Source organism: Euwallacea similis, chromosome 4 (genome assembly GCF_039881205.1).
Source record: "Euwallacea similis isolate ESF13 chromosome 4, ESF131.1, whole genome shotgun sequence".
NCBI classification, from domain to species: Eukaryota; Metazoa; Arthropoda; class Insecta; order Coleoptera; family Curculionidae; genus Euwallacea; species Euwallacea similis.
Window position 1 is genome coordinate 5,291,542 of NC_089612.1, and position 19,117 is coordinate 5,310,658.

The following is a 19,117-nucleotide window of genomic DNA, read 5'->3' on the forward strand; positions in this document are numbered from 1 at the left end:
TTAGATGACCGGTAAATTGTTAATGAAACACCCCGTATATTAAAAATAGAAAATTTCATAGGTTAAATGTAGGCCATTTTACTATCTAAAATCTAGAAAAAAGGGAAAGAAGCAATTCTTATATTCAACCCGCTTCCGAACTCACTTCATGTTGCTATCCACGTCAATGAGACTTTTTCTTCTAAAGGAGACGATATATTGCGATTCCCATGAAATCTTTCTCACCATATCCACAATCAAAAGATTCAATTTCAAGATAATGATTTGCTAAAATTAGGTTGAGAGAGCGTTGAGTTTATCTTTTCAATATCGATTTGTTTCCAAACCGAAATTGATGTGTCTTATTCCCTTCTTGCATTCATTCATTATCAAAACGTGTCCATTCATGGAATGAGCAAAGTCGGAACACATTAGTCACGTTGAGCAACAAGATAGGTATCCATTAAGAGCAAAATAAAATTGGAATAGGTATCTCAAAATCACCAAAGAAAAACACCCCAACGTTTAATATACCCGTAGCATCGAAAGGAACAAATCGAGGGCTGTTCAGACCTTGTAAAATCTGAGTGATGGAGGAGCTACACCGATTTCCTCAGCTTGTGGAGCAAGTGGGGAAGTGTGGTAAAGTGTGGAAAGGATCAGTGAAAAAAAGACATTGAAGTCAAGAGAATTCAAATATCGGAAGTGGTTTAGAATAAATAAAAAGGATAGAAATTAAAACTCCAATTAGGGCAAACTATGTAATTGCCTTAAAACTTTCTCCACAGGGATAGACATCAAAGGAAATTTTATTAAATTTCGAGTTACAAAGTTTGTCTGCTTTCCAATAAATAAAGCGGTAAGATTACGGTCTTATACCGAGAGCTTACCCAGAAATGCATCCACGTGGTGTGGAAAGCGTTTGCATAAGGGAATTTGAAATTCTAAACCAACGTTCAGGCTATATTGGAAGTATACAAAGTGAATTTCATGATTAATCCTAAATCCATTAGATAACACCCCAAAGGGGTAAAACCAAAATAAAAATCCAAAGATAATTACCAGGGGATTTGCTGTCGAAATTGCGCGTTCCTTAATGGCTACTCTCAATAGATAAAACAATCTCAGAGGTTTTGAGAAAGAGTTTTATTCGCAAAATATACTACTAAGTAGAGACCCAACAATAAGGAGCGAAGGCTCTATATCTTCGAAGAAGCGAATTTAGTCCCAAGATTTGTAGCCCTGTATTAGGAAAGCCTTTCACTTGATTTATTCCCCGATTTGGGTTAAATAGGTGCACGTCAATCCTAAAACTAACGTTCCCCTTTTGGAAATACTACAGGGAAAAGTCATTCTAAGCTACCGCATTCATTAAATCCGTCCGTTGCATATTTGCCGGAAGCGAATTCGAAATATCACGCGATCGCGTTACCCCCGGAGCCCCGATTTCGGCACCCGGATTACGGAAAATGCACCGCCACCGACTCCGGGTCAATGTGTCAAAGACCCCGTTAAATGTTTACAGGTAGGCCGATGACACGCATCAGCATTTAAGTCGATATTTCGGATTCTCAATTCCCGACTTTACGACGGTGCATTCGTGCACCCGGTGAAATTAATGGGGTTAAATGTGAGCCGGAATGAAAGAATGAATTGACGCTTCATGGTCGTTACCTGTTCAATTTTTGACAAAATGGTGAATTGGACAGTGCATTAATTGCACTTAAATGGAGCCTCATTATACGTATAACGTATTTTGTAGACAAATTGGTGAATGCGCATGTCACCCAAGATTTCTAAATTACGGAACTCTTGAGTGGCATAAACACAAAGACAAATCCGTCAGGATTAAAACGGGAATAGCAATGAAGCAAGACAAATCCAGTTTAATTTTCTCGATTATCCTTCTCTGCCATCAATGGCGTAGGTTTTGTGCCAGACAAAATTTGGAATAATTATGTAATTTCACGCTGTGCTCGAGCGTAACGAGCGGGATGGTAAAAAGGATTTGAAGAATGGCGGAAGGATTTCCAGAAATTGGCCAGATATTAGTGTTGGAGATAGGTATTAAGTTATCTGTAATTGAAATTTGATTGTATTCATACCGGATTTGGAAGGAGGCTAAATTGTTCGGAATGCATTGAGGCGGAAAAATTGGGCTAATGATCGTTTCTTTTAGTTTTCAGAATGGACGGATCATGACGACGGAGGACCCAACCAGGGTAAGTAAGCTTCGAAATACTAAATATGTTACAGTTGAGGCGGATTGTTAATTTTTTCTTTTATTTCATTTGGGAATAACGCTTTACACGTAAACAGAGATTGTTGGAACGACGGAATTGTACACCATTCTTAGTTAAAGCTAACTAAGAATAACATTCACCTTTTATTAAAAACTCGGACGAATACTTTTCTTAAGGTTTTGGTCACAAAACCTGCCTTGGAAAAACGAGTAGCGAAAAGGGAATTAAAAGTTAACTAAAATGTATGGAAGGTGAATACAGAGTGGTTTATTAACAATGAGACAACCGAAAGCTAGAGATACGACACGTCAAATGGTGACGATTGAAGAAAATATACCTTATCCCAAAGTTGATAGTTTCGGGCATATACAGGGTGTTGAAAGTTAAAAATTTAATTCATTTTTTGCCATTATTCACGAAATATCTAGGTTAGACACTTGAAAATTTGTAAAGCTGTGTCTTTTTAGATGACGCATTATGTGTGCTAGAAAATCATAAAACACACGATTTGTTTCACTTTTAATCTCTCGTATTATCAAATTTAAACGTGGTGCTTATTAAATAGATTTTTTTTGAAAATATTATGAGAATAATGGCAAAAAATGAATTAAAATTTTAACTTTCAACACCCTGTATACGTCCGAAACTATCAATTTTCGGATAAGACACACTTTCGCCAATCGTCACCATTTGGTGGGTATTGTTTGTCTTACGAATATAAAATATCCATGTAAACAAATGCATGTCGTCTGCATGTAATCCGTTTAAGACGAGAGAATTGAACAGGATTGTAATCAGCCCATTATCACACTGAAAAAGTTTTTTAAACAAGTTTTTTTAATAAATTTTATTTCTCAACAATATATTAAGGTGTATAATCTTGAATAAAGTAAAATATGATACTTAAATTACTGTCTACTTTGTGATGTTTGCAATAAACACTCTCCATTCAAAATGGAACAAGTTCAACCCTGCGAAACGCAGTCGCACTTGTGGCGTATCGATCCTTCAGGCAACACAACCAACCAATCAGCGACCGAGCGACCAAACTAGCGATCATGTGTTTCGTTTGTTTACGTAGATATTCTATTCAGGTTTTCCCATTGTTAATGAATCACCCTGTATATAAACTATGCGAAACAGTGTGAAATTATTCTTCTCGATTACTGAGGATGCCCTGAGTCATCTCATCATTCCAAAAGGTCGATTTGATTGAACGTGACCAAGTGTTGTCCACTCACAGTTGATGTGGTAAAATGGCCGATGGTGTGTCGAGGGCAATGCTTGATTTGCAATGGCAAGGTGTTAGGTTCAAAAACCAACCAGTTCTTTATTTCAATGTTTTTGTATATCTCTTAACACCAGAGTATGTAGTTGTTTTCATGTTCATTTTGCAACTAACGGCTGTAAGATTTATATGATATATGTATGTATACTTAACTTGGTCTATGAAGCTGTAAACAATTTTCCTCAATATAAACTGCAAACTATAAAAAGCGCCAGCAATCAACAAACGCAGATATTATTGGTTTGATTGCGATATTGCCGGTTGACATCCTGTTTACTTTTGGAACAGTTTATTATGTTACACTCATATTTTCCTGTGTATGTATTGAATCATGGCTGTTCAGAGATCAAAGAAATCGAAGTACTACAGCTATAAAATCCATTAGAAGACGTGCAATTTCCAAGATAAATCGTTATCCAATATTTTGTCCAATTTTTCGCACTTCCAGGCTTTTATCGGAAAACCATCCAGATTTCCTTTTGCGTTTCTACGTTCAGAAATTTGTCTGGGGGAGCTTTTAACGCAGTGCATATTACAAAAGGAAAAGACGAATATTTATTATTTTATTAAATCACTTAACGTTCACTTACACAACATAAACCAAAAATATTTTAAAATACATTAAGATTCATTACTGTATTCCAAGAGCCCTGACTAAAATTCTGGAAAATATTGACGTCCCTTTTTCCAAGGCTTGCTGTTGGTCGCTGGGCTTTCTTTCAGCAGGCAAAGCCAGAATTGTCACGCAAAATTCATTGATTTGTGCTGCAGCCGCTCTTTTACTTCTAGTACCGTCTGAGGTAACATTACCATTAAGACTATGCAGCGCAGTCACTGCCACCTCCGTAAGGTTCCCCATAGGGACGGTTCCGTTCTGGACCTGCGTCCCATTATTGTTAATTATTGTAGTCTGGTTCACAATGATAGTATTGTTGATATAAGTGATATTGCCGGGTACTTCAGCCTTGGATATGCACGGAATTGTTAATGTAGTATTTTGTCCCACAACGCAATCTTTAGTACCATTGACGCAGGGCACCACCGAACGCACGCAATTTCCTTGTGTTTGATCCGAGCAGGGCACAGTGCTAGATGCACTAGCGACGCACAAAATAGCGCCATTATTTGTGCATAGAGAAGTGGTACCTGAGGGGCAGATGGTACCACTGTCACCAATGCAGCCCACGATGGTATTAGGTTGAATGGTGCTTTGAGCAGGAATTGAATCTCTATTGTGATAGTAGTGGTGCACTTCATAGTGGTCGTACCTGGGGGTGTACCCATCATAGAACGAATGATAGTGATATGTAGGGGTGGTAAGTTTGGCCAATGAATAGCCCAGGAAGAATCCCAAATGGCCACTTCCAACTTCGCTGGTGGTATAGTGGTATGAAGGGTAGCTGAAGCCCCCTCCATAGCCTCCAAAGCCGCCACCGTAATGATGTGTGTTGGTGTTTATGTTATTAATGTTTATGTTGGTAACTCCGGGTGGAGCATGGTAATAGGACTGGCCCGAATAGCCATAACCTTTAAATATTATTATTATTAAAGAACTGTTTTTTACTCATAAATGTAACATACCGTTCTGCTGAGGATGAGCATGTTGTGAATAAGCAGGACTGTACGCAGGAGGAGGTCCGTAACCTGCAGGATTATACGCCGGACTATGAGCTGAGGAAGGCACTCCTGGGTTGTGGGGAGTATAGGGTGGAGGATGTACTACAAAGAAAGCAAAATTTGAAAATATTTATATAAAAAGATTCAGAAAATCTTACTTTGATATGGAGCTCCAGGTGGAGCATTCCCCAAAGGTTTGGTATTCGTCGGAGGTCCTATGGCGGTACTTGGCTTCCATCCATATGCAGGAGGGTTGTTTGTATGAGAACCTCCTGCCGAGAAAGCAGGAGAACTTCCTGTTTCACTGGGTTTCCATCCATAAGCGGGCGGAGCGCCGGAATTTGAACTCCCCACAGGCTTAACATTAGTGGGAGGACCCACAGGAGTATGATGGTCAGCAAGAGGAGCGCTGGCTTTGAATCCATACGAAGGGGCACTCGCTGAATGACCAGAATTGAACCCATATGATGGGGGAGAAGCGTGGGTCGGAGCCTGAGCAGAAGGGACAGACCATCCTATCGGTCTGGAGCTTGCCGCGGGGGAGGGTGCAGGTACACGGTGTTTTAGGTAGGATAGATCAATCGGGTTTGAATAGTGAGAAGGACTGAGATTTGGGTGATACGAAGGTCTTGGGTGATATGAAAGTGATGGATGAGACAAAGTCTTTGAGATGCCACTTCTCGAGCTTCCTCTAACTGAAATAAGTGAACGTCGTATTCAAAATTTCGTCGTGGGAAAAAATTTACTTAAAAACTTAGAAAGTTACGAAGCGGAAGAAGTGAAATTTATTTTAAAGAAACTCAGGAAAATAAAAAAAACTCTTTCAGAAAATATCGGATTTTCTTAAATATTTCCGGATCCAATAGAAATCTTCTACATTTTAATATATCGCCGTGTTCCGCATAAAAATGCGTAAATTTGCCCCACTTAATCGATTTGTCATGTCTTACGGCTTTCGAAAGTCAAATGATGAACAGATAATTTACATGGCCCTGTATTCAAAGAAACATTTCACACGTGCACACTACCCTTGCATCCGCCTCTACATAGGCACTTACATCTTATACAATGCACTGTATTGCCGAATAAAACAATGGTGAGCACCACAATATTCACAAAGGGAAATTCTGAGGTCAACATGATATAACGGCACTTGGTGACCGACTGAAATACATATCAATAACTACCATTTATCATCAGTCAGAACGATATAAGTTTGTTGTAAGCAGATAAGGAATAAAAGATTTGTAAACATTTTCGATGAAGTTAAGGTCAAGAATGCTAATCCAAATAAAAACATTCAGAGGGACATCAATTTTCTTAGTCAATATATGCCTGACTGTATCGGTTTCTAATAAACCGCAAACCGGTATTACCATCATCTTTAGTTAACCATGATAATGGTTTCTTATGTCATGATCACCATCATTCCTTGAACATAAAATTGCAGGCGTCTTATGCTATAGTGATGAAAATTACAGAGAACATGGCTTTGTGCATGTTTGGTTGCCTAGATCGGTATGATTTAAAAGTAAATGGAAGGCAGAAGTGGTTTCCACCAGAGAGCTGCACATAGTGGGGGCAAATGGTTATTTCACTGGGCAAAATCGGTAAATTGGTCTTGATGTCGCGATGCAACAGATTGTTTTGTCCGATTGTAATTTTGGATATCAAACAGCAAGTCTGTGAGAGGGTAACAAACCATTTATTCGAAATTTATGTGCTTCTGTACATCACTTGGCTACACACCCGATCCATAGACTGATGACGGGCGTGGCGAAAGGTCACATAAAATTTGAATTTGGAACTGTTTTCGAAATATTGCGAGCGCTTTATAAATGCGATCAATGTATATTATCAATCGTCATTACTGCAACATTTCTGTAAAAATATTCGAGTTTACGTTGTTGAGCAACCGTCTCGTCTAAACAGCGACTTCCCATTCGGTTCGATCGTAGGCAAGAAACTATAGTTTCCAAACTTTAAAAGGAAATAATTCATCTCTCGCCTGTCTCAACGACTGAAATCTAATTCGAAAGGTTCAATAAAGTTATAAAGTTTCCCATGTTACTATTATGTGCCCCTAGTCGTGCTAATAAGTTCCCAACACACTTCAGCGCGCTTCCTCATTTATATTTAAATTTTTCCGGATAATTTTCTAGCTGATAATCCATGTATTTGTATTAAAATTGCGATTTACCTTGCCGGTGAACACTAATATCGTTCACTAAATAACCGAAAAGGTAATTTCGAAGCTTTTAGCTAACGATTAATCCAGAATCCGAGAGCTGCTTAACGGATGTTGAATGTCTAAGTTCAAGCTCTTATATCCAGGAAAGGGTGTTTATTGCGCTTCTACTGTGTTTCTATTCGAAAACGGCTGACATTTGGGAAGCTAAATTAATAATGATTACTCTGGCTTATTTGCGTTATATAATTGAGTGGATTTTAATAGAATGATGATTTTTTGGGATCAGACCCTTATCACCCCTTTATCAATCATAAACGTCTGCCTGTGAGACGCTTCTGCGAAATTGAACCATCCCCAACCCCCTGCAAAGGCACCCTTTTAATCCGATTAATCAATCGAAGGATTAAACGACATCAATTACTTCGTACCGCAGTGGGGACAATGAATTCCAGTGCAGTAGAAAAAACGAAAAAGGGAGACACAATGCAGCCAGTCAAAACGTGTGAACTGGAAGTCGACTGTATGAGTACATTGCGAGGAATTTATTTTTAGGCATCGCGGCACACAAAGTTTGTCTATTTTTTCAGTAAAATTTTTATAAACAAAAGCTTGGAAGCTCTTAAACCGACTGTCATCTCTCTTTTGTTCAGTCATCGGTCGGTACTGCCATCGATGAAAAGCGCTTTAAGGATCTGCCGATGGCTTCCGATTATGTTTGTTGCGGCGATCGGGTTATCGATCTGCGTTAATTATTGGTGGCTGAGGGAGTGAGTTCAGTTGAAGGCAATGACTAAGGATTACAGAGTTTTAAGCATTGTTTGGAAGAGTAGGTTTCAAGTCTATATTCCCGAAGTTGGAAACGGGTGTCCTTGCTTCCAGGAAGGTTTGGTAAACATTTGCTCCTTCCTAGAGGAATCTGAGAACAATTAAATTAATTCCTATTAAAAACTCTTTCAACACACAACAATAATCATTGTAGAAATACTTCTTTAAGCCTATTAAGCCGAACACCCCAACGGGCCGCCAATGCAATGCCCCGACACGTAACCGAAATAAAAGAAAAAAATGTTTGAAATCCTCGAATTACGTTGTTCCCACAAGCGTTCGTTTAAATTCCATCTCTGAGAGGAATTATTTTATTTATTATTTATGTTTTGGTGACCTTTCGTGTGGGCCAAAAAGGGAAAATTGAATTTGTAGACCGCGATTAATTTGAACTACCACTAACAAACTGTTATCGTTGCTCTCCTGATTGTTATTCATTTTTCCCTTTAGATTAAATAAATAATTAATTGTGTTAATTAATGTGTTTTTGTTTATGGTGGCAAAGTTGTGGCGAAATTATAACTAATGATCTATATTATACTATTACAACCAGCGTGATTAAAATTCCATGTACAGTTTATTTTGGATGTGACTGCCTGCCAATTTTCAGAAACACTTATTTCCCGCAATACGGAAAATATCACTTTTCAAGCTTAATTTCATAAACATCCCATTGTTATTAATGAGATTACTAAAATTACATTAGTGCGACTTATGTTAAACGTTCCGATTGTCTTTGTTTTGAGACGAGGCCCAAGGTTATTTCTCCCGAAATAACGTTTCTGATATTTTTTCTTTTTTGTTATAGAAAGCCCAGTGGAAGATGAAGAAGAAGAGAAGGAAAAAATTCCAGGATCTCCTAAGAACAAATCCGGGATGACTTGTATCGATATTCCTAGATCTGAGCATTATGCCATGACTGGTCTTCTTGAGAAACCCCCCATCGACAAGAAAGTGAAAGTAAGTTCCAACTGTATGATTCGTTAAGTCGAAAAAACATGCAAGTTTGTTGACGGACGCAACATCTGAGAACGTGGTCTACTTCCTTCAATAATTTCACAGGTGTACGCTTAAGTATGCGTCTGACCCACCCCTTCCGCTATAGACTTCTTAGTACTTACTATACAGGCGTCACCAACTTAAATGGAAACATAGGGACTGTGCAAGTAGGAGAAGGATCGCATACGTTTTAATATGCCTCCAACAAAGACCAACAACGAAATAGGCGGAGTCAGTCTGTCCTTCGATGTTTAGATTAATATCGATTTCGTTACCTTCGTGGCGACAGAATTTTTAAAAAATATCAGATGTTAGACACAATAAATAATATATGTCTTTAGTTACGCAGAAGTCTAAGCCGAGTGATTCATAAACTTTAGGTTGCAAGAGTCGCACCGCCAGCAACTCTCGTTGCCGGCTTCTATGGTTTTATTACGATCAGAATTGAATAATAAACCATTTGCATTGAACCAAACAACCCTATAACTAAATATTAACCAATTAAGATAAATAATTTATAATAATTATTACAAGTTAATCATAAAAATATATATACATAGTAACCAATGATAAACAATAACTACTCGGTATTTTATACTCCTAGTTAATTTATAACACAGAGCAAAAAGCAGCAATGTAAATAAATGAAAAAAAAAACTACGATGGATCCATCACTAGAAGTTATATTAGGAAAAATTCTAAAACGGTAACAGATCTCGTAACCCTGGACTGACTTCTCCCACTTTGTTATTGGTCTTTGTCGGAGACACATTAAATCTTATGCGGCCGTTCTCCCACTTGCACAATTCTTTTGTTTGCATTTGAACTGGTGACAACTGTATATGAAACATAAGCATTTTTTAAAGAATTTAATAATAATTTTGCTACTTCACTCGGGCCTGTCTATCATCCTGTGATAAATAAGCGAGCGCTATAATCACGCATCAGCAAAAGTAAATCATGTAGAGGCAAATGAATGTACATAGTAAAAAGTGAGTGACCTGGAAAGTTTGGCGCACTGTGGCAGATCAGAAGTATGTAGATTAAATAGCAGTGGACTAAATATGCTTTCCTGCAAAATACCCCCCTACCCCTACTGAAACTAATCATATCAAAAGCCTTCGAATAATCCAGTAGGACCATTGAGCCATGTTGCACGAAACACCCTGCATATTCTAAAATACACACATCACTCAGAGTTCCTCCTTTATCACGTGGAAATTAAGAAGCAAGAGTCATGTGGTGTGAGGACAAATGTACAATGCAGCACAATTCTGTTTTCCGATGAATCTCGGTTTGGTCTTCGTCCAGATTCCAGGCGAACTAAGCTATGGCACGAAACTGGAATGGTAGAACGTCTGCAAACTGATCAAGAAGTATACAATTATCGTGGAGGAACAGTTATGATTTAGCGTAGGGTTAGCATTCGTGGTAGAACTGATCTCGTTGCCTTGGGGCACTTTTCAAATACCGTTGACTATCGCGATGGGATCTTTCAGCCTGTAGTGATTCCTTATGCAGGAGCCGTTGGGCCAAGTTTCACGCTTATACAAGATAATGTTCGTCCGAATACCGCACACGTAGTTCAAAATCTCTTGACTGAAGAATCTATCGATGCTTTGCCTTGGCCAGCGCAGTCTCCAGACTTAAACCCCATCGAGCACGTTTGGGATATGATTCAGCGAAAATCCGACTTTTAATACATGTGAGCAGCTCATTTTATGTCTACAAAAAAAGTGGACAGCAATTGATCAGGACGATATCGATGTGCTCATTATGGATATAAGCGGACGATGCAGAGCGATGTTAAGCAGTAGAAGAGGCCCAAATTATTAAGTTTTTTTTGCATTATTTGTTGAATTTATGGTGAAATTTGAAATTTCAAGATTTCCGTTTTTGCAATAGTTTATGTTTACTTTTGCAGATTTGTTCATTTCACTTTAACTAACTTATGAGACATGTGAGAAGTACCACATACATATAAGAATTTTTGGTTTTCGTACGGAAATAAAAAATTGTTGCGATTTTTCATTATTATCCCTAAACTGTGTCGATGTGTGTATATCTTTGAGAGAGCTGTTACGTTAGTATGGTTTAGCTCTAAAGCCTGATTGAATTGAAAGGGATTTAGTTATAGTGGCAATAAAGCATAGACAGAGTGAGAAATGACAATTTCACACATTTTTCCAAGAATTGAAAATTAGTTTTTGGCGGCAATTCATTAAAAGTTTCAATTTTTTTATCGTTCAATTTTTATAAATTCTCCTTTTGATTTTATTTTTGCCTTTCATTGATTTTTATAAGATCCAGCTCGTTGACGACTCCTCTCGATGATCTTTTGGCACAGGAGTAAAAACGAACAAAAGCCGAAAACGTTTTTCAAGAGTTTCACCATTGATTTAAGTGAATAACAACAATGCATCAGGGAAAGCCCTCTTTTTCGTCTCTCACACATTTTGCGAAGTGGAAAATTCTTAAAAGCGAGGACAAAGATTTATTATCTAAATTTTTGTTTTCTTTCGGACGTTAAGCTGGTTAAGTTATGACCCGTTTCGCTGTAGGTGCAGAGACTCGAATCAGACAATCTAGTTAGTTTTGAAGGACTCATACATATATTCTTGAGAAATTGCATAAATAGTTGTAATGTGGTAACATGTTACACCCTCACGGTTCATCTTACAGACCTATTGACATATTGCCTAACTGCCAATAACACTAATTGGATATCCTGGGCAGTGCAGAGGTAATTCGATCTCGTTCGAGCTTCTACAGACATTTTTAATTTATCACTCACTGTTATCGAATTACTTGTTTTCTGTTAATATGAGTTTATCGCATGAAAAACTTAGGTTACATCAGCAATTTCTGGAAACAATACGTCTGCCGGTTAGGACGTCCTGCACATATTTCTGCTGGATTTCGTCTATTCTCTGTTGGAACAATGTTAATAATAATTAATTATTGGCCTTTAATTAAGATGTTGCTGATTCGGCGGGCGATGTAAGCACGAAAAATGCCATCAATATCAATCAAGGCAGGACTATAATGACAGTTTTATTATAATATTTCGCTGACCTTCCACGATCATACGCCATTTAAGTTAATGAAATGTTTACGTTCCTATTTTAATTTAAAGGCTTCTCTTAAATGACTAGTACATTTTTCCCAAAGGGACATAAATTTAATGCCCTTCGGTTAGATAACCGAACTCAGCACGCATCGGCTCCTACTACAATTTTGCCGCTGAAAAGCAATAAATTTAATGGGCTTCTTCCTGGAATAACTTGTCTCGTGGAAATAATGACTGTATTTTAATTATTTCTTTTAATAACTCTCTATGGCCCCTACATGTTCCCCTACACACATTCGGTCCTCGAGAGATCATTAAGGACTTTTCATGATCTCTCTGGTTCTGAAGTTATAACTTCACTTTGTAAAATGAAGTCGGAAACGTACCAAATACATTGGGTGAAACTTAATAGTAGGCCATGCTTGTCAAATGTATCGCATAACCGCTTGCGCGTGTAACGATTGTGCAGAAAACCCTCAATTGTTTTTTAAATGTCAGCTTACGACGCCATTGTGGAAAACCTTACTTCGTCTTAGAAGCTCTTTAGATTTTCCCCTTTAATTCTAGGTTTAATTCAAGTTGCTCTTCCAAGAAATGGTGTTCAATTTCGCGGAAATGCTGTCGGTCAGTTGATACTACTTCTGGATTTTAAAATGAAAGGACGTATTGAATAGAATATTAAACAATTATATAAGGCAATTTTTGTCCCTCAGAAAGCTCTAGGGAGATCTGGATTTCCAATTTCTTTTGCGCTAGAACTGATGCAAAATGTGTTTTTAGAAATATTTTTCCGTGTCATCACAACCTCCATTTCTTTCTTTCATACAAGTCCAGTTCAATACCCAGTTTCTAATAAATATAACATATTTGGGTATTCACGGTGCAGGCTTTTAAGTCCTTGCATTACAGTAGGCCCTGACTGGTTATTCGTTATATTTGGAACTCGCTATTGGGCAAAGAAAATTCAATTGTCTTTTATACGTCTACTTTGCGGGGTGCTATTTTTGTACAACATATTTAAATTGAATTCTTATTTTCATTTCTAATTTTGATTTAATTTTGAGTTTCGTTTGGAACGATGACTTAAAAATTTGTTGGAAAATATGGTCTGGTATAATGTCTGGGTAAGTTTGCTTTAGATTTGAATTTTGGACTGATTGCACTTATTGAATATACTGCTGAATTACTTCAGATAATGTTGGTGTGAACGGCGCTGAACTACGTTTCCACTAAGAAGTTTACGCGGGAGATTAAGAAGTTTCTTTTTGGGTTTTACTCTCATGTGTAAGCTTGCGTTTCTTTATGGTACTGTTAATAATCATTGTTTATATGGATTTTATTGGTAATTTGATACTGCTTATCTGTGGCTCTTTCTCCTCGATCGAATACAACGGCGCTTTAAGTACCAAATTTTGATTAATAATGTTTGTTTTTCGTAAATGAATAAACAAATTATAATAATTAAATATTAAACTTTGACACCCTGTATTATAGAAATGAGATGTTTGTGAACCTTTTGTTATTAAGATTTTTTCCATCAATTATTGAGGAAAACCCACCCTCAAAGTTTATAACATGATCACGTTAACACCTCAGAGAATGTCGTCTAAGTGAACGTTGATCGGGGATTCTAGTTCTTTTTGTGCAAAATCGACAAGTCAATATACACACCTTTACTGACGTAAATACAGCTCTTTATCCTATTCTAGATTCCAGCAATTAACATCAATTTCAGTTTTTCATAAACGGGATCTTCATTCCCTTATTTTTCAACTCCTTCGAATGAATTTCTCTAGTTTTAACTACTTTCAATTTCTTTCAGAGACACAGCATCCATGGAATGATGGAAGAAGAGAACGTGATACGGCCTCATCAGGAAATTGCCCAGCTTACATTAGACGAAAAAAAGTTCCTATTAGCTGTAGAAAGAGGAGACGTGGCTTCTACCAGAAGGCATGTATTATAAATTCGATTTTTGCCCAAAAACCCCCTGGCTCAATTTTTTTACATAGACTATTTATGACCCTAATAAAATAGTGCCATATTTTACATTAAATGACTTTAGTCCGAACAATAATGTTGCCGATATTGGGTTAATAAATAATGGAATTCCTCCCTCGAAATCCGGCTGGGGGAATTAGAGAAAGTTCGATTAATTACTACTACTAAATAGCTTTTAGGCTTGGAATTGCATTAATGCCCACTGTGTATGATAACACCAATTGAAACTGCCCTGAAATTCCTTTAAAGTATACCAAATTTGTGCTACTTGAAACATTATAAAATCCAATCAGTAGGGAGTGCATAATTTAGAGAAAATTCTCAAGAGCTGCAAACTTCGAAAGACTTTAATTAAAGGAATTTTTAATTTTAAACTGTTAATTGGATTAAAGCGCAATATTTCATCGTGTGCTGATTAGCAATTTCATTGAAATGATAAGAGGTTAAAGATGAAAAAGGGGTGAAATATTCTCGCTTTATTGGAAATGCTTATAAGTATAAATATAAAAAAGGTTCTGCTGGGATGTATTAATGTTTCATGAGGCCCGAAATAAATCCATTCGTTGAGAATAGAGCACATACGTTAAGCAGTATTGGCTTTTAAGGTTGCTTCAAAGAGCAGAAGACACCAATTACATCAACATCAATTGCGTGGATCCTTTAGGCAGAAGCGCGCTGCTTATGGCTATCGACAACGAAAATTTGGAAATGGTTGAATTGCTAATTGAGTACCGGGTGGAGACTAAAGATGCGCTTTTACACGCCATATCCGAAGAGTTTGTAGAGGCTGTGGAGGTGCTTTTGGATCATGAGGAAACCATACACAAAAAGGGCGAACCACACGTATGTTTCTTCGTTATTTTAAAGATGGAAATAGAAAAAATAACTAGAATGGCTTTCTTGGGAATGTTGTGGTAAACATTTAACGAGCTGCCAAGTCATCGTCAAATAACGGGGAGAGAAGTGGGTTGTTTGTCCTACTTCTCTCTGGTTTGTTTGCATATTATTAAACTGTGAGAATTCGAACAGCAGAGACAATCAGTCCCAGTTTGTGTCATTCAAAGACGGGTGTAAACAAACTAGGACGCCGTATCAATAATAATAATAATTATCGTCTAAAAGTTATGTGGGTACGTGTTGATTTAGCTTTGTTACGAATAGTTGAATTCTCCCTATAATTTACTCCCGATTTAATGGTCCATTGTGGTTCAAAGCCACAATTATTCATTTTGGTAAATTTGCCATAGACATTTTTGGTTTCCCTCTAAACCAAACATTGGTGGGTTTTAGAGCTGGGAAGCCCTTCCACCTGATACCGCCACCTTCACCCCCGACATTACACCCTTGATTTTATCTGCACACAGGGATAATTACGAAATAATCAAAATCCTGTTGGATCGAGGGGCCAGCCTCCCAGTGCCACATGACGTTCGGTAAGGAATTAGTTGTCTTCCTTGAAAGTTATTTCTAAGGATTCCTACAAATTAAATTCCGTATAAAAGCTAAATCTTAAATAGGTATCACTTTTCAGCCTTTTTAGAAAACGTTTGAATACCAGAAAATTTTAATTTGGTTTTATGTTCCCATATACATGTTTGATCTGAAATTCTCGTGAAATTGAATCGCTCCAGAAATTTTATTTTCCTACGAAATTTTATGTGAAGCTTTATAGATAAAATTTGAAAATGCTGTGGGGACTATAACAGCGGTTACACAAAAGAAACGAGATTTGCATTAAACCATGAAAAGACAATTTTATATTGGTTCAACACTTATTCAGACAGATGAGGGAGAGGAATTCCGCAATAATATCGCTCATCGCGCTATCAAATTTCAGATGTGGATGCGACGAATGCGTGACCTCGCGAATGGAGGACTCATTACGACATTCCCGGTCGAGAATCAACGCTTACCGGGCATTGGCCTCCCCCTCCTTAATAGCCCTGTCATCCAAAGACCCCATTCTAACAGCCTTCGAGCTGTCCTGGGAACTGAGACGGTATGATGTTTTTACACTTCAGGGGGGGGCAAAGACGACATTACCATTGTAGTTTAAGTTTCCTGGAGCACGAGTTCCGTGGCGAATATCAAGAATTACGGAAACAGTGTCAAGATTTCGCCACGGCCCTTCTGGATCACACGCGCAGCTCGTATGAGCTTGAAGTGCTCCTCAATCACGACCCCACAGGGCCGGCCTTTGAGCACGGCGATCGAATGCATCTTAATAGATTGAAGTTGGCTATTAAGCTCAGACAGAAAAAGGTAACAAATCCGACTTGGGCAGTTAGAAAACGATCAAAGTGAGTAAAAAATTGTCACAATGGTAATTTACTTGTTTCTAAGCTGCGATATTTTTTCGAAACAAAAATATTTTAAAATTCTCTAAATTATCCTACAATTTTTCCGTTTCGGATTTCCAGACAAAGTGCTGGGAATCCTAAAAACACGTTGTAGATAAGACAATCTCCTGGCAAAGTCACAAAATGTTTTTACGCTGAAAATATCATCTGAAAGCTGGTCAGAAATAGCGAGATATTGGCTAAATAACACTACTAAAGCATTTTGCAATGCCAAAAATAAAATAATCACAGATATCTCTTAATCATTTCCATATCGTTAGGTTTTATTTGCAATAATTGTTACGTAGAATTGATATTAAGTCTGGCAACTCTGGCAATGGCCCAATGGCATCTATTATGACGTCACGTACATTGACAACGCTATAAAGACTATCGTGGCGGTTAGACAAAAGACTGTTGTGAGGTCGCCATCATTGTTATTGTTCAAAGATCCATAGAATTTTTCTCAGTTAAACCGTCTCGAAATACGTTGGTTTATTCACATATTTTTGTGGTCCTTTCGACTCTTCGAACTTCAAGAAATATCGCTGTCACCCTTGAAAAGAAAGAAACCGCTTTAGAAGCGTTCAAAGGATCGTTCAAGCTTTCCATCTTGCAACAGGAGTAGTTTGGAACATTTCCGAATCGTATAATTTGGTGTTATAGTTTTCCAATAGCGTTGCATTTTATATACCTGAAGGGCTCCAATTTTCATCTCCCTGACCTTTCGAGTATCTACCGATATTTTGACATTTGAAGTACTTTAAAAATTGTGAGAGCTGTGTTTACTTTTGAGTATTTCCGTACTATTTCTGTTTTAGCATTTACTGCTTCCAAATACTAATCGTAAGCTCCGAACGCTCCCTAATTGGAAATTGGAAATAAAAAATTGTGTTACTACGTCCAACCCCTTTATTTCTTTCGTTTTCATCATCAAGTTCGAACCTAATATGCATACACCCTCGCAGCGAGTCATTCTTCCACCTTAAGGATGTCGGTCAGTAAGTCAAAGATTAAAGCGAAAGTTCATCGACCCGAAAGGCGGTTAGTGAACCATTAATTATAATCTCGGCCGACTTACCTTTGACTGACACTTAATAGAGGGGGTCCGGGCGCAAAGGGTTAATGGGCCCCTGCAACCCCCGCAAGCGTTGATTTATTGATACTCACTTTTCCGATAAACTACTAAAACTAAAACCCGATAAACAACGACGAAGAGTGTCTGGAACGAATTGAAACTAAAAAGTTGATCGACCTACAACCCTAGTTCCGCGCCACGGCGGCCCTAATTTCCCTACAAATGTTCCGCAAATTGCACCCAACAAAAATAGCGACCTCGTAAATCATGGAGGTGCATTACTGCGAAATGGAACACGTTTCTGGATCTAAGATAAAAGGCTTATTAAAGTGGTGTGTGCTTCCTTAAACGAGATTTTTATATCCCCATAATCGTTCCAATTCCATAACCGTACCAAATATTTTTAAAGTTAACCAAATTCTTTCTATAGCGTGTAATCTGTTTCATTTCCATCATTTTCCACCGCATATTTTTTTCCAAAGGTGATTGATGCGAGTTTCGTTTTCAATCTTGACATTTTGGCATAATTTAGTCAACCAACTTAACTATTATTTCTTCGTATCCTCCTTTCATAAAACTTCTATGTTTCATATCATGATAGTGGTCGAACTGCTCCTTCAATGTATAGAGCACTTCGGCTAATCGTAATAGCTTGCACATATCCTAAATGGTACGAAATTCATGTTCGAAGAGAACTTGCGGAGGAGACTGATTATTGAACTTACAGTGAGATGGGAAATTGTAGGAAATGACAATCTGGAATACGTACAGATTTGCTTGAATAGGAGAAAGGTTGCGCGTTTAAGAAAGTAGTTTCACTGTAAAAGCAAAATTATTTTTGGTTCTTGTTCATCTTGAAGTTGCGATACAAGCTAAAATTTCTGAACGGCGTACACAAGTACTTTTCTGTGAGGGATAAAAAAATAAGAAAAACGAATAACAAAAGAAAATTTCGCCTTTCCAAACTCTATGTGGTTTCGAACTCAGTTTGCAGGCCAAAGTCTCAGTAGCTTCTCAACTGCTACGGTAAAAGGGAGTTTGCACGTGCGACAAGACTCAACTGAATCTGTCGAGTAGATATTAGTTCTAATCCCATCAGTTTTCGCATCTTTTAAAAATAAATCCTATAAACCTGGATAAATTTTGCAAAAGCAATTATTCATATTTGATCGTTTTCATTTTCATCCATGCAATTTGCAAGATTTAAAATCGGGTTTCCATTAAAACGTTTTTTCAGTTTGTAGCCCATTCCAACGTTCAGCAGCTGTTGGCATCGATTTGGTATGAGGGATTGCCGGGATTCCGTCGAAAAAACATGCTCCTCCAAGTGCTGGAAATTGTCAGGATCGGCATATTGTTCCCTTTTTTCTCCATAGGTTACATCGTGGCACCCCACTCAGTCATCGGCCAGACGATGAGAAAACCCTTTATTAAATTCATCTGTCATTCTGCCAGCTATTTTACCTTTTTGTGTGAGTATATATGAC

General features: G+C 37.7%; 2 protein-coding genes across 2 annotated transcripts in view; one reads left to right on the plus strand and one right to left on the minus strand.

Moving 5' to 3' along the window:
• Positions 1 to 3,782: 3,782 nt before the first annotated feature.
• LOC136408266 (uncharacterized) lies at positions 3,783 to 6,335 on the minus strand. Its single transcript, XM_066389147.1, has 4 exons — positions 6,186 to 6,335; positions 5,286 to 5,822; positions 5,092 to 5,229; positions 3,783 to 5,037 (listed from the first exon to the last, which is right to left on the minus strand). The coding sequence occupies exons 1-4, from the start codon at positions 6,265 to 6,267 to the stop codon at positions 4,142 to 4,144; spliced, it is 1,653 nt and encodes a 550-aa protein (XP_066245244.1). The 5' UTR covers positions 6,268 to 6,335; the 3' UTR covers positions 3,783 to 4,141.
• Positions 6,336 to 7,987: 1,652 nt separating this feature from the next.
• The window catches only part of Trpgamma (Transient receptor potential cation channel gamma), a 28,704-nt gene continuing 17,574 nt past the window's right edge, over positions 7,988 to 19,117 (plus strand). The window contains exons 1-8 of the mRNA XM_066389507.1: positions 7,988 to 8,144; positions 8,952 to 9,103; positions 14,035 to 14,165; positions 14,819 to 15,056; positions 15,504 to 15,646; positions 16,051 to 16,212; positions 16,265 to 16,475; positions 18,868 to 19,102. Coding sequence (XP_066245604.1) covers positions 8,105 to 8,144; positions 8,952 to 9,103; positions 14,035 to 14,165; positions 14,819 to 15,056; positions 15,504 to 15,646; positions 16,051 to 16,212; positions 16,265 to 16,475; positions 18,868 to 19,102 — 1,312 coding nt within the window. The 5' untranslated portion in view covers positions 7,988 to 8,104. The remainder of the gene's footprint in view (positions 8,145 to 8,951; positions 9,104 to 14,034; positions 14,166 to 14,818; positions 15,057 to 15,503; positions 15,647 to 16,050; positions 16,213 to 16,264; positions 16,476 to 18,867; positions 19,103 to 19,117) is intronic.